The sequence below is a fragment of the Petaurus breviceps genome, unplaced genomic scaffold (assembly GCF_028583685.1).
Source record: "Petaurus breviceps papuanus isolate PSGF00001 unplaced genomic scaffold, PetGlider_PUasm1.0 673, whole genome shotgun sequence".
NCBI classification, from domain to species: Eukaryota; Metazoa; Chordata; class Mammalia; order Diprotodontia; family Petauridae; genus Petaurus; species Petaurus breviceps.
The window spans coordinates 82563-94694 of NW_027186448.1; the positions used below are offsets into that span (position 1 = coordinate 82563).

At 48.7% G+C, this 12132-nt stretch overlaps 2 protein-coding genes across 4 annotated transcripts; one reads left to right on the forward strand and one right to left on the reverse strand.

The window, feature by feature from the left end:
* The first annotated feature begins 1489 nt into the window (after window positions 1-1489).
* EIF5A (eukaryotic translation initiation factor 5A) lies at window positions 1490-6366 on the forward strand. Of its 2 annotated transcripts, none has more exons than XM_069104007.1 (6): window positions 1490-1701; window positions 3810-3995; window positions 5039-5143; window positions 5331-5462; window positions 5550-5623; window positions 5769-6366. In XM_069104007.1, exons 2-5 carry the CDS (start codon window positions 3831-3833, stop codon window positions 5610-5612), a joined length of 465 nt encoding a protein of 154 aa, XP_068960108.1. In that variant the 5' UTR covers window positions 1490-1701; window positions 3810-3830; the 3' UTR covers window positions 5613-5623; window positions 5769-6366. The 2 variants fall into 2 exon arrangements, with proteins under 2 accessions (XP_068960108.1, XP_068960107.1); XM_069104006.1 differs by having other exon boundaries at window positions 1491-1701; window positions 5705-6366.
* On the reverse strand, window positions 6242-11333 carry GPS2 (G protein pathway suppressor 2). 2 transcript variants are annotated; one of them, XM_069104005.1, is made up of 11 exons: window positions 11193-11333; window positions 10585-10743; window positions 10082-10191; window positions 9867-9979; window positions 9641-9720; window positions 9450-9532; window positions 8933-9083; window positions 8726-8806; window positions 8568-8647; window positions 8391-8486; window positions 6242-8310 (listed from the first exon to the last, which is right to left on the reverse strand). In XM_069104005.1, the coding sequence occupies exons 2-11, from the start codon at window positions 10676-10678 to the stop codon at window positions 8233-8235; spliced, it is 966 nt and encodes a 321-aa protein (XP_068960106.1). In that variant the 5' UTR covers window positions 10679-10743; window positions 11193-11333; the 3' UTR covers window positions 6242-8232. The 2 variants fall into 2 exon arrangements, with proteins under 2 accessions (XP_068960106.1, XP_068960105.1); XM_069104004.1 differs by having other exon boundaries at window positions 8726-8815.
* Between the last annotated feature and the right edge of the window lie 799 nt (window positions 11334-12132).

Below are 12132 nucleotides of genomic sequence, written 5' to 3' on the forward strand. Positions count from 1 at the left end.
CTCTGCCAGGAAGTGGATATGATTTTAAATCATTAGTCCTCTGGAATTGATTGGTCAGAGTTCTTAAATCTTTTAAAGTTGTTTGTCTTTACAGTACTTTTATTGTATAAAGTGTTCTCATTCTGCTCACTTCACTCCTTTTCCAGGTCATAAAACTCTTCCCAGGTTTCTCTGAAAACATCCCCTTTATCATTTCTTAGAGCACAGCGCACTCATATACCATAATTTGTTCAGCCATTTCACAATTGATGGTCAGTGAGGTAACTTCTCATGTTTTCTTTGGGACCAAGCTTGATCTTTACAATTCCACAGCAGTCAAATTTGTTATTCTTTCCATTTTATATCCTCATAGTCCTTTTGCATATAGTTTTCCTGGTACTGCTTATTTCACTTTGCAATAGTTCATGTCTGTACCTGCTTATTATATTCACTGTTTATTGCAGCACAGTATATTCATGTACTACGATTTTACCATTTTCCAACTGATGGGTGGCAGCTCTCTATGGTCTTCCTTTTTGTCACTGACCTCCTTGGAGTACATGTTTTACAGCAAATTTCTGGGTCAAAGAGTATGGACATTTTAGTCACCTTGCATAATTCCAGATTGCTTTTCAAAGTACTTTTCGCCAATTCATAGATTCAACTATTATCTTCTGTAAAGAAACATTTTTTCCAAGGAGGATCCCCAGACCTACTTTCACAAAGCTGGATGTGTTGTTTGTTTACAATCGTGTATTTTAATCTATTTGGACATTTATGTAATATTCAGAGTGGAACGGCCTCCATAGTTGCCATAGAAACTGTTCCAGGGTCTTTGAAACAAGATGGTGGCCCGAGGCAGTTTCACTCTTGCCTCTGCTTGTAACTCTATGGTAGGTCGGGGGTGAACAAGTTGGATCTAGGAAGCTGGGAAGAGCGATTTCGTCGCGCACACGCGCACTGAGGAGTCAAGAAGACGAGACAGTAAAACGACTTCGTAGCCAAGTCTGACGCCGGTGCTACTCCGTTTTGGCGGGGGCGGGGGGCGGGGAAAGGGAGGAGGTACACTGCAGGGTTCACTGAAGCACATGCGCAATAATAGCAGTGGTGAAGCTTGGGTGGGGCGTTCTCTGGGGGCTACGGGAGCAGGAGTGGCGAGGTCTTTCCAGCAGTGATTAGCGACGTCGGCAGAGGAAGGCGTGGGCGGCCTAATACGCATGCGCTCCGAAGGCGCGGACTTGCCTTAGGAGGGTGTGGCGAGAAGTGAGGTTCAATGCGCAGGCGCAGAGGCTACCTGGTTTGGCTAGAGGATTTGAGAGAACGCGGGGTGGGGGTGGGGGTGAAATGCGCCTGCGCATTGTTCGAGGGTTGGGAGTACAGGGAAACTTCAGAACAGAATGCGCAAGCGCATTAATCGATAGCTGGGTGGGTGGGAGGGGGGAGGAGCGGGGAGTGAGCCCGTGCGCCTGCGTAGTGCGGGGGTGGAGCACGGAGGGGGTGGGGGAGAAGAAGGGGAGAGCGCCTGCGCGGCTGTCAGACGGCTGCTTGGTTGGTCAGTGGGGAGCCAGCGCCTGCGCACTAGGGCCCGTGTGCAGCAGCAGCGGCAGCGGTAGCGGCGGCGGCGGCGGCGGCGGCAGCAGCAGCAGCAGTAGTAGTAGGCTTGGCGGTAGCGGTTGAGCTTGCGGCGGGCGGACGGGGGTCCAGTCGGTACATTCGCACGAGGTGAGGGCGGGTAGTGTGCGCGTGCGCAAATACCCCAGTCGGAGAGGCTGAAAGGAGGGAATGGAATGGAGTGGAACGGAGTGGCCGGCGGACAGGCGGGGGAGGGGAAGGGCAGGCGGTCGCCTCGCGGGGCCCGAGCTGGGAAGGGAGGATTGGGTTAAGAGCGCGAAGGAAAGGGCGGGAGCGCGCGCTCGCCCTGCGGGTCTGGCGCGTGGTGCGGCGGTTACGGTCCGAGCGGGTGACGTTGGCGCGACGCAGGGTGAAGGGGGGGGGTATTGGGGGAAGGTTGAACGGCGAGCGCGGGGCCGCCACGCTGGAGAACCTGGAGTAGAAGACCACGAGGGGATCCGGAGATTGGTTTCATCTCGCGGGATGGGGAGGGAATGAGACCACGTGGGTGAGTCGGAGGGGGAGGAGGAGAGAATAAGCCACTCGGGACCGTTGGGATTGGGATTGGGACTTGGGGAGGGATTTGGGGTCGCCCCATTCGGACACGTGAGAGGGGGGAGGGATTTCTTTCAGGGTCGGTGGTTGGGCACGTGAGGGCCCTAGTGGGGCGAGAGGGGAGAGAAGGCATAGGAGAGCTAAGAGACTTGGGGGAGGGGCTTCTGGGGTACAGGAAGTTGGATGGGGGGGGCGTTGAGGGAAATCCCTCGGTTTCCCTCTGCTGGAGAAGGTGGCTCTGAGTGGGAGGGAGGGGGGACTGTAAGGCCACATGGCCTAGGTTAGGTCGTTGGGGAGGGGGCAGGAAATCCAAGGCATAAGGGGATCCCATGGAGGTGGCCAGCACTCTTGCCACATCGTGGGTTTGAGGCCTCCAACAGAGGGGTGAGGGGCCCCGGGTAGGGAGGTATCAAAAGGAGGGCAAGGGAGAAGTCAGGCCATTTTCCCATCCCCAAAAATTGTGAGTGAGGGTCCAGAGGAAAAGCATGGAAGAGGAGGGAACATTTAAAGGGGGAGGTATATGAGATAAAATTAAGGGACCAAATTGGCAATCGGGGTTGGTTTCAGTATCAGCACTAGTATTTAAAGTAGATTGGACAGGCTTCTGTTAGCATATGTTAACTCTGCCAGTTAGGCCTAATATCATCCTGTTGTATTACCTACTCCCTTTCGCTTTTGGAGTGAGGGAATTGGATTTAAATAGAACTATTCGAGAAATTGGAGAAGATAGGGGAAAGGAAGCCTAAGGAGAAGACTATTTCAGTGATAGAAGGAAAAGATTGGAGGGGGATGACTTTAGTCCCTCAGACTTTGGCAAACAATCTATTTGCATTCTATAAAGAGGAGTGAGGCAGAAAAGCCTCTTCCATTATTAATTTTGGGTAGTACTTTGGTTTCCAGATGGCCATTCTTTTTCTCCTAACTCCATCCTTTCCTAAATTAGGACTTTTGTCTCCCTGTTTTCTCTCTAACTATACTTAGTGAAATCCTTAACTATTACCGCTAGACTAGCCCTTTGGTTGGATTTGTAACCCCAAACTTAACCCCATGTGCTGCCTGGGCCTGAGGCCTGTTACAGTACAGGTGCATGCTGGGAAAAGTGGGAGGGCCCCTGGGGGAGGCCTGGTATTTGGGTTTCCTGAGGGAGCTGTGACTGGTTGATTGTCCCAGGGTGAGTGGACCGTTTTCCTTTTTCGCCTTCCCCAGGCAAAAGCTGATAGCTTAGGTTTGGGTGGCTGGGAATATCCCTGGCTAAGGTGTCTTGTGGATTCCTGTACTACTGGTAGGTTTAGGGGTGTGTGACAACTGTGGGTGGAGCACTGAGATTGGAGTCTCCACCCAGTCCCCTAGCATTAGCCCAGCTCCACCCAGTTGCTCAGAGCTCTTTAACTAATTATAGCCTTGGCTCCCTTTTGGGGGGGGGAGGGTGACAAATGGGGGAAAGAAAAAAATGGATTCTTCCTTTCTGGGACTTTATCAGTATTTCTCTAAATTTCCCATCCTCCACAGTTTAGATACACAATTATCTGTTCCCCTGTCTCTTCCACCTTTCCAGATCCTGGCCTCTAATAAGATCCAGAAATTAGGGTATCATTGGGGGAACAAGTCATAGGGAGCCTTAAAGAACTATTAATAACATCCTTTTTCTCTCTTCCCCCTCTCAGTTGGAATAGAAGTCTCTCAAAATGGCAGATGACCTGGACTTCGAGACGGGGGATGCAGGGGCATCAGCTACCTTTCCCATGCAGTGCTCTGCCTTGCGCAAGAATGGCTTTGTGGTGCTCAAAGGCCGGCCCTGTAAGATAGTTGAGATGTCCACCTCCAAGACTGGAAAGCATGGCCATGCCAAGGTCAGAAACTCTTCCTCATTTGTCTTTTGCTTCCCAGCCTGCTTTATAGCCTGCCTCCTTTTGGGTCTTGGTTTCCCGAAAACCTGTTTTCTGTACCAGATTACCAGATCTCTGATGCCTTCAACGTTGCTTTTCTGGCTTCTTAACCAACCATTACTTCAATATTCTTGGCTTCATTCAGCAGTCTCTTTTCTTCCTTACCCTGGGTTCCTAACTTCCTCTTATTTCCCCTTTTCCCCACCCCTCAAACCCTTTTTAGATTGTCTTGTTTCTATCTATTTGAGTAGTTCAGATTTTCTCAATACTAGATTCAACTTTCCCTCTGATATGTTTCATCCAGGGTCAGAAAGAGTTAAAGGAATACTATGTCCAATATATGCTGAAATTCCAGAGTTTTTGTCCTCGTTTACCTGTGTTTTCATCCTACTTTTGTTTCTGAAAAGCTAACTTTTCTCTGATAGCTGAGCTTGTTCAGTATAGACTTTGCCCAGTATCATTCTTCTCACCTAAGTTCTATGATTTCTTATGATGGTCTTTTCCATATCTATTCCCAGTTTCTGCTTTCCTTCCTATTCCTTCAACACCTCAGACATAGCCTTTTTCCTAGGTTCTTCAGCTTTTTGCCTCTTGCTGGTCATTTCTCCTGCCCTTGGAGGTTGGGGACTATCTATCTGTCCCAAACTCTCCCCCTTCCCATCTCATTTCCCAGTCTCCTAGAAACACGTTCTTTCCCCAAGTGTCCATATCTCTTATTCTTTTCACTATGGATTCCTTGTACCCTTTAAAGATCCTCAGTTTTTGGTTGTTAAAATCCTTCCCTGTTTAGTAACTGTATGGCCTCAGTGCTACCTATTTTTGTCTTATGTCTGTCTTTCTGCCCCTCTTTCCCTCTTGGGACCATTAATTCTCACTGCCATGAGTCACCTCATTTGGGGAAGGGGGGGATAAATCTGTAGCCATCTCCTTCCCCATGTCAGAAATTGCTGATTTCCCTCTTAACATGATACATACACACATATATATGTATATATATGCACATCCAGGTTCATCTGGTTGGTATCGATATCTTTACTGGGAAGAAATATGAAGATATCTGCCCTTCAACCCACAACATGGATGTGCCCAATATCAAGAGAAATGATTTCCAGGTATTTGGAAAGGGATTGAATTGGAACACCTAGGTTTTGGGGAACCTTCGGTATGAGAAACAAAAGTATTGGATTTTAAAATAGAGAGGTGTGGAAGAAAAGTCAGGATAATTAAGGGGTGGGGTTCATGATAGAAAGTAGAATGAGAGTTACTTGGATTGTCCATCCCTTTATTCTTTGTCCCTAGCTGATTGGGATTCAGGATGGCTACCTGTCACTGCTCCAGGACAGTGGGGAGGTAAGGGAGGACCTTCGTTTACCTGAGGGTGACCTTGGCAAGGAGATTGAGCAGAAGTATGATTGTGGAGAAGAGATCCTGGTAAGTCCTAAACTCCCTATTTTCCTTGTTTTCCCTTTCCAATGCTTGTAATCTTATGGTGAGTTTTATACCCTCATCTTCCTACAGATAACGGTGCTGTCAGCCATGACAGAGGAAGCAGCTGTTGCAATCAAGGCCATGGCAAAGTAACTGGCCCCCAGGTGGGTAGAACCCCATTTTCTTTGCCTATTGTTGTTGTAGGCTATGTGTTCCTTGTCCTAATCTTTTCTTGTCATATTCAGGGTGGTGGTGGCTGCAGCAGCAGCAGCGATCGGCACCTGAAGAGGCCTTCCCTCTCCTCCCCAGCCTGGTCAGGCTTTGGCCCCATCCTGGCTGGACGCCTACTCTTCTTTCTTTGATGTTTTATTTTGGGTTTTTTTTTTCTCTCAATCCGGAGAGCTCCCCCACCCCCACCCTTTTAGTCCAGCCCTGTCTCCCCCAACCCCTTGGACAAGATGGGGGCAGGGCCTTGGTAAAACTGCCCCCTTCTCTCCCCCACCTCACACTACAGCCCTGGTGGGGGAGAGGGGATGGGGGGCTCCTTGAGATTTAGTTTTTTTCTTTTTTATTATTCAATCTGGAAGCAGAAAGCTGTGGATTCTGGATTCTGGCAAAAATCCTCTGCCCCCTACCTATCCTGTCTGGCCCCCTGGTTCCCTATACCTCACCTAGCACCACTCCCTCCTCCAACAGGGGACCAGACCCCACCCCCACCCCATCTGCCTGTGTCTTTCCCCAATTCTCTTTAGTGGGAAAAGGGACAGGAGTGGGGAGGGGGCTCTATTCCCCTCCTCAGGCATCCAGGAGGGCCCCTAGCACCCATGGGCCCTACCCCTCCTTGCCGTTTTCTCCCTGACACATTTGTTAAAAATCAAACCTGAATAAAACTACAAGTTTAATATGACTGCTTCTTCAAGTTTCATATGCTTCTTACTCTTAAGGCTTTATCACCAGGGTTTCTGGGCTGAGACTGATTCATACAGCAGGAAACTGGTTCTGGTGGCAGTTTAACTTTATTAGTTGGTGTATCAGCAATGCCATATTCACAATGCCTATGGAGATTACAAATATGCTGATATAATTACAAAATACGTCATGCTTGCCATATGGGGAAATAAACTAGAAAATTTATTAAGATACCAAAAGACTGAGTCCCCAAACCAGAAAGTGAAAGCCATCAGAGTAGTTATGATATTGGCACAGGTAGATAAAGTAGAAAGCACCCACATTTTCAAGCCTTTAAAACAGAACAGGCTACCTCAGGCAAAGGTCCTCCTCTCCCCACTCACAGCAACCACCCAGCGTCCGGGAAGCGTGCTCCCAGCAGCTACGGCCCCTGGCAGTCCTCAGCAGAAATTCTGGCTAAGTCAAAAAGGGCTTTGCGCTGCTGCTGCTGCCTCTGCTGCCGCAGTCCCCACCACCGCAGGAACGCTAGCTTGGCTTCCGCTTCCTCTTGCTCCGCCCCTTCCTGCTACGTCAGCAAGTCCAACGAGGCATGGAAGATCTTTAAATCCCCTGCCGACTACGCCATAATGTAATGTAATGCCAAGGAAAGGCAACTTCCCAAGGTTCAGAATACCAGCATAGGTGCTCTCCATTTTATTCAGTGACCAACCAAGAACAGAGAAGATCAAAACATGACATCATTCCAAATACAGCATTTACTAAATGTGATTAAATAATCTCCAAGGACTACCCCACCCCAGGACCTTCCAATCATTCAATCAATTACAAAATTCCTGGTCTAAATACTTCTCCCACCCCTAGGCTATACCTTCATTTAGTCCACCACAAAGCCCCTCTTCTCAAATGGAGATTAGTTTCCAAACATAAGTAAAATACATTCATTTGCTCAACCATAGAACACAAAAAGGTCAAAAGTTCCCCACCCCTGGATCACAATTGAATCTACCCCAGAGTTACATCAAGTTTAAGCACAGCACCTAATACCCAAATGGAGGTCTTCATCTTGACAGGAGGCAAGTTCTCAGCAATCTTAGTTCCTGGGGAGACAAGGCTTAGCAAGGCCACAAGATACATTGCCAGTCTCTTCACTAATTCATCCTCTGTCTGTAGAACAGTCCTAGAACCCCTGAAAACATCAGCAAAACCTTCTTCCAGGATTTCTGTAAACATACAACAAGAAAATCCTTCTTCAGGGCTTCTGAACCAACAGAAAGGTTCCCAGACCCCTGCAACAACAGCACTGTCCTTCACCAGTGGACAGTATTCATTCTGTCTGCAGGACAGTCTCCAGACCCCTGCAACAACAGCACTGTCCTTCATCAGTGGACAGTATTCACTCTCTGTCTGCAGGACAGTCTCAGGGCTTCTCAACCAAAAGCCAGGTTCCAGGACTTCTTCAACAACAGGACTGTCTTTCACCAGTGGACAAATCTGGCAAAACAGCATCAAAACAGACAAAGTACCAGCAAAACAGCCATGTCTCCTCAGTCCTTGGCAGCTCAGGGGGCAGGTCTCAAAAGTCCAGGGCGATTCAAAGTGGCCCCAGCAATCCTTCTCAGTCTCTCTCTCTCCCTCCACGAGGTGCTGCTTCCAAAAAAGGTCTTCCGCCTCTCTCTTGTCTCTCCAAATCTACGTCACCAGCTCCTTCCAGTTCAGGACTCTCTTTTCACATCAACAAGTCCATCCCACAGGTGGGATTAACAAGCTCTGGGTTTTAACACAATCAATTTGAAAACCAAGCCAATACAGGGGAATCTTTAAATGCCATTACTATCACAGTTGGGAGGTGTGACCTGTGTGACAGTCACTTGTGATAAAAACGTTGGTTCTGGCTGTGCTGAATAAAAGGGAGACGTGGTTGGCTGGTGGCTGCAAAGCTTGCCTGTTGGGGGAGCAAAACAGAAAATTGTCAGTGTCAATAATCCCATTCTCAAAAAGTCTGAATTTCACTTGAATCCTCACCTTTCCTGATGGTTGCATCTGTACAGGAAGTTGGGGTGTGGCTAAAAGCCCAGGGGTTGGATGCAAAGCCTGGGGATGCATGGGGCGCAGAGTAGACTGTAACACATGATGACAGACAGGTCAGAACTTCAGGATTACTGAAGCTTTCCTATAAAACCCCGAAGAGTAGGGTCTCACCGAATCAGAGAAGCCAGATTGCTGGTTAGCGTGTTCCAGTTGCTTTTGAAGGGATAGGGCATTGCCAGGTTGCAGGAACCCTAGAACAAACAATGAATACAGTAAAAAGAAACAGAGAAGCACAGAAGGGACAGGAGTGGGGTCACAAGGGGTATTACCTGTTTGTGTGGGCTGGTAGTGGCCGTGTACTGCATAGGACTGTGGCTGCGGTTGGGACAGGTACTGAACAGCAGGAAAAGCTGAAGGGGCTAAGGGGAGGTTAGAGATAAGAGGCCACCCACAAGCCAAATTCTCACTGTTACCCCCCCCCAACCTTGCCCATTTCATTCCCATTTTTTTTTTCATTCCTATTTGTTTGCCCTCACCTCTGAGCTGTTGGCTGGGACTATAGCCTGGCTGGGTAGGTCCATAGTGAGGTGGGGGCTGGGCTGCCCCATAGGCTCCTCCTGGGCTACCCTGGAATTGCCCATGTTCTGAAGTTCCTGCAAAAGCTGCTGACCCCACAAAATGACGGGTCTGGAGAAAATGGGGAAGAGTTAATATTTGAAAGTGTTCAAATATTAGGTACAAGCTTACTAAATACAACACACTGTCAGGATAAGTTATGGGACCTAATGATAGCTGGCAATCATAGACTATCAAGTTTGCAAAGCAATTTACATATATTTCCTATTTTTAAAATGAGGAAACCACTTCAGAGGCTAAGTAAAACTTGCTAGGATCCTACAGGAAGTATAAGAGATGTCCATCACCTTACCTACCTCTAAATCCACATAAATGATTCCATAATACAATTTATCATTAGGGGAGGTTACAGTATCTACCTTCATCACAGCACATTAAATGCTGTAGTTAAAATACTAGGGATCCCTATCTGCTTACCGTGAGCACTTGGGGTCCAAACATCTGCTTGGCCCTATCAGCAGACATAAGGGTTCCTGGTCTGCTGTGTCCTCCAGGGCTGCCTATGATGAGGTGTGGGGTTCAGAAGGCTGCAGGCTCTAAGGAGGTCTCAAACCACCTCCATGATCCTTGCCCCACCTATACCCACCCTTTCCCCTTGTCTACCTCACCTTGCATGCTGAGAAGATGTGCCCCTGTGTGCACAGCCAGACCCTGTTGGTATGCTGCAGATGTAAGTGTTGTCAAGTCACTGAAGGGGAAATAAGATCAAAGACTTACTATCAGACTATAAAGAAAAAACTGGGATCCAAAGAAATGAAATGAAATGAAATTTTAAATATAAGATTCCCTAAGATTTATACAGGTGGCATAATCCCTGTCCTTCCATGCCCCTACCTTTGCTCCTTACGGCGCCTCTTCTCCTCCTCATGTAAAACTTTCTTGAGCTGCAGGAAGAGCTGGTGCTTCTCCTCTTGTAGGGCCAGGAGCTTCTCTTGTAGTTTAAGGATCTGGGAAGGTCATGGAGACAATGAAAGGAGGTCTGCCAGAATGGAACGGGGAAGCAGGGTGAGTAAAGAACAAGACATCAATGTGTGTAAAATTCTGCTTACCTGTTCTTTGGTCTCTTCCAGCGACATCCTTTCTTCCATTTCCTTTTTCTTCCTCCTCTCCTGTTCCTCCTTCATTTTCTGTTCCATCATCTTGTCTACTTCTTCTTCCTCTGAGGGAAGGGCATGGGGTTAAAACCTTAAAGCTAGAAGGGAATCTCTGACATCGACCCTCATTTTAAACACAAAACAGACCTAGATAGAAAATGTGACCCCACGATTCAAGTTCCCACAACTATGGGAACCAACAATTTGAGGCAGTGGTCTTGGAGGCAGGGAGACTAGCTTTCAAATTTGGCCTCCCATACTTCTCAGCTGTGTGACCCTGAAGAACTGTGAAATGGAAATAACCGAACCTTTCTTGCTTTATAGGAGATGCTTACTCCTTCCTTCCCTCTCCCACCGATATAACCAGAAGACAGATCTCTTAACATGCAAGGCTTAGTCTGGGATTGCAACGTGCTGCTGCTCCCTCCGAGCGCTGATCGAGTAGCACCCTCACTCACCCTGTCTCTTCCTCTCCCGCTCCATCATTATGTGTCGATGCAATGCCCTAGCCATGGCATTAGAAAGCTTGGGGCGTTCCAGAAGGGCCGGCATGGTGACCCGCAGGGTTGTCAATGACAATCCAGTCCCAGAAATGAATCTAGTCACCCAGCAGAAATCTGGTTTGTTGGGGGATAAGCATTATCACAGAGGTGTAAAGGGGCTTTCACTCGCAGAAGACAGCCCTTCCCACCACCCCGAAAAAATGTGGTGGGAAAACCGGGCTGCACTGCGATAGCCGTGCTCCTGGGAGGGAGGGAAGATCCCTGCCTGGGGCTCAGTCCACGGCGCTCGGAAGGCAGGCGGGGCCGGAGAGCTACAGGGCACCCGAGACAACACCGCTGGGGTGTGTGGGGCGGGTCACGTGCTTCTCCCATCAGGCGCCCCGCCACTCCCTCGAACCCATCACCTGCTCCAGCTTGAAGGGTTGGGGTCGAGTGCCACAATGGGTTCCCCACCCTCCCCACTAGTCCAGCAGCTACCAGCAGTGACCCCACTCTGCGCAGGCGCGACCAGGGTCCGAAACTCTTGTGCTAGACCTCCAGGACCCCAGCCCCTCCCTACTTACCTCCTCTTCCTTCTCACTAAAGCCCTCCTACAGGCCTCGGGGACTTCGTCATTTCCTGACTCCTGGATAAGTACTTCCGGAGCCACGGAGGAGCGATGGCGAAGCTTTGCATGCTGCCTGAGTGGGGGAGGGGAGGGGCGGAAGAGGCTTGGGGGAAAAAAGGGAAACTACAGCGGCTGCGCGTGGTGCTCAAGGCTTGGGGGTAATGAAAGTACGTCGTTTGGCCTGCGCCGCGACAAACCCTGGGGTGTGTAGTACACGTAGGGAGAGGTGAAGTGGAAAGGATACAAAGCGAGGGGGATGTTTTGAGGGGTCCCCAGCTCCTCCAGCCTGTGACCTTCCCTCCTCTACTTCCAGGCCCGGGATGGGGTAATGCGAGGAGCTTCTTCCCCGAGAAAACCTAACCCTAACTCCTAAAAGGAATACGGCTCCTACTGGAAGGCAGGATCTGGGGCTAAGGAACTAATAAACTGCAAGGGACCCTAAAGAACTCACTTAGTTCCATTCCCGTATTTTACGGTTGAAAACCCAGTGAGGTAAAAGGATTGCCCAGTATCATACTGCCCCGGGTTTCCCAGCCCGTTATCTGGGAGGCCACGGGATGAATGAATAGTGCTTCAAAAATACTAAAGGAGAAATTCTTAACTAAAGACAATTAAAGGAGTAAGTGCTAACTGCTAAGCCTTAGGTACAAGGGAAGCTTGGCAAGGGTGCCATGAATTGAGGACAGCACAGATATTCGTGCAAAGGCTTAAATTTTTTTTCCTAAGAATTTCTAGGTGTAAACAGTATTGAGAAGACAACCTGATTCCACACTATGCTGTCAAGAACACAGAAAAGAGAGCATAAATACAGTAAACAAACTACAGGGTTCCTTCCTGATAATAACTAGCATTTACTTATATAGCTTTTTTAGGGTTTGCAAAATGTCTCTTCACAA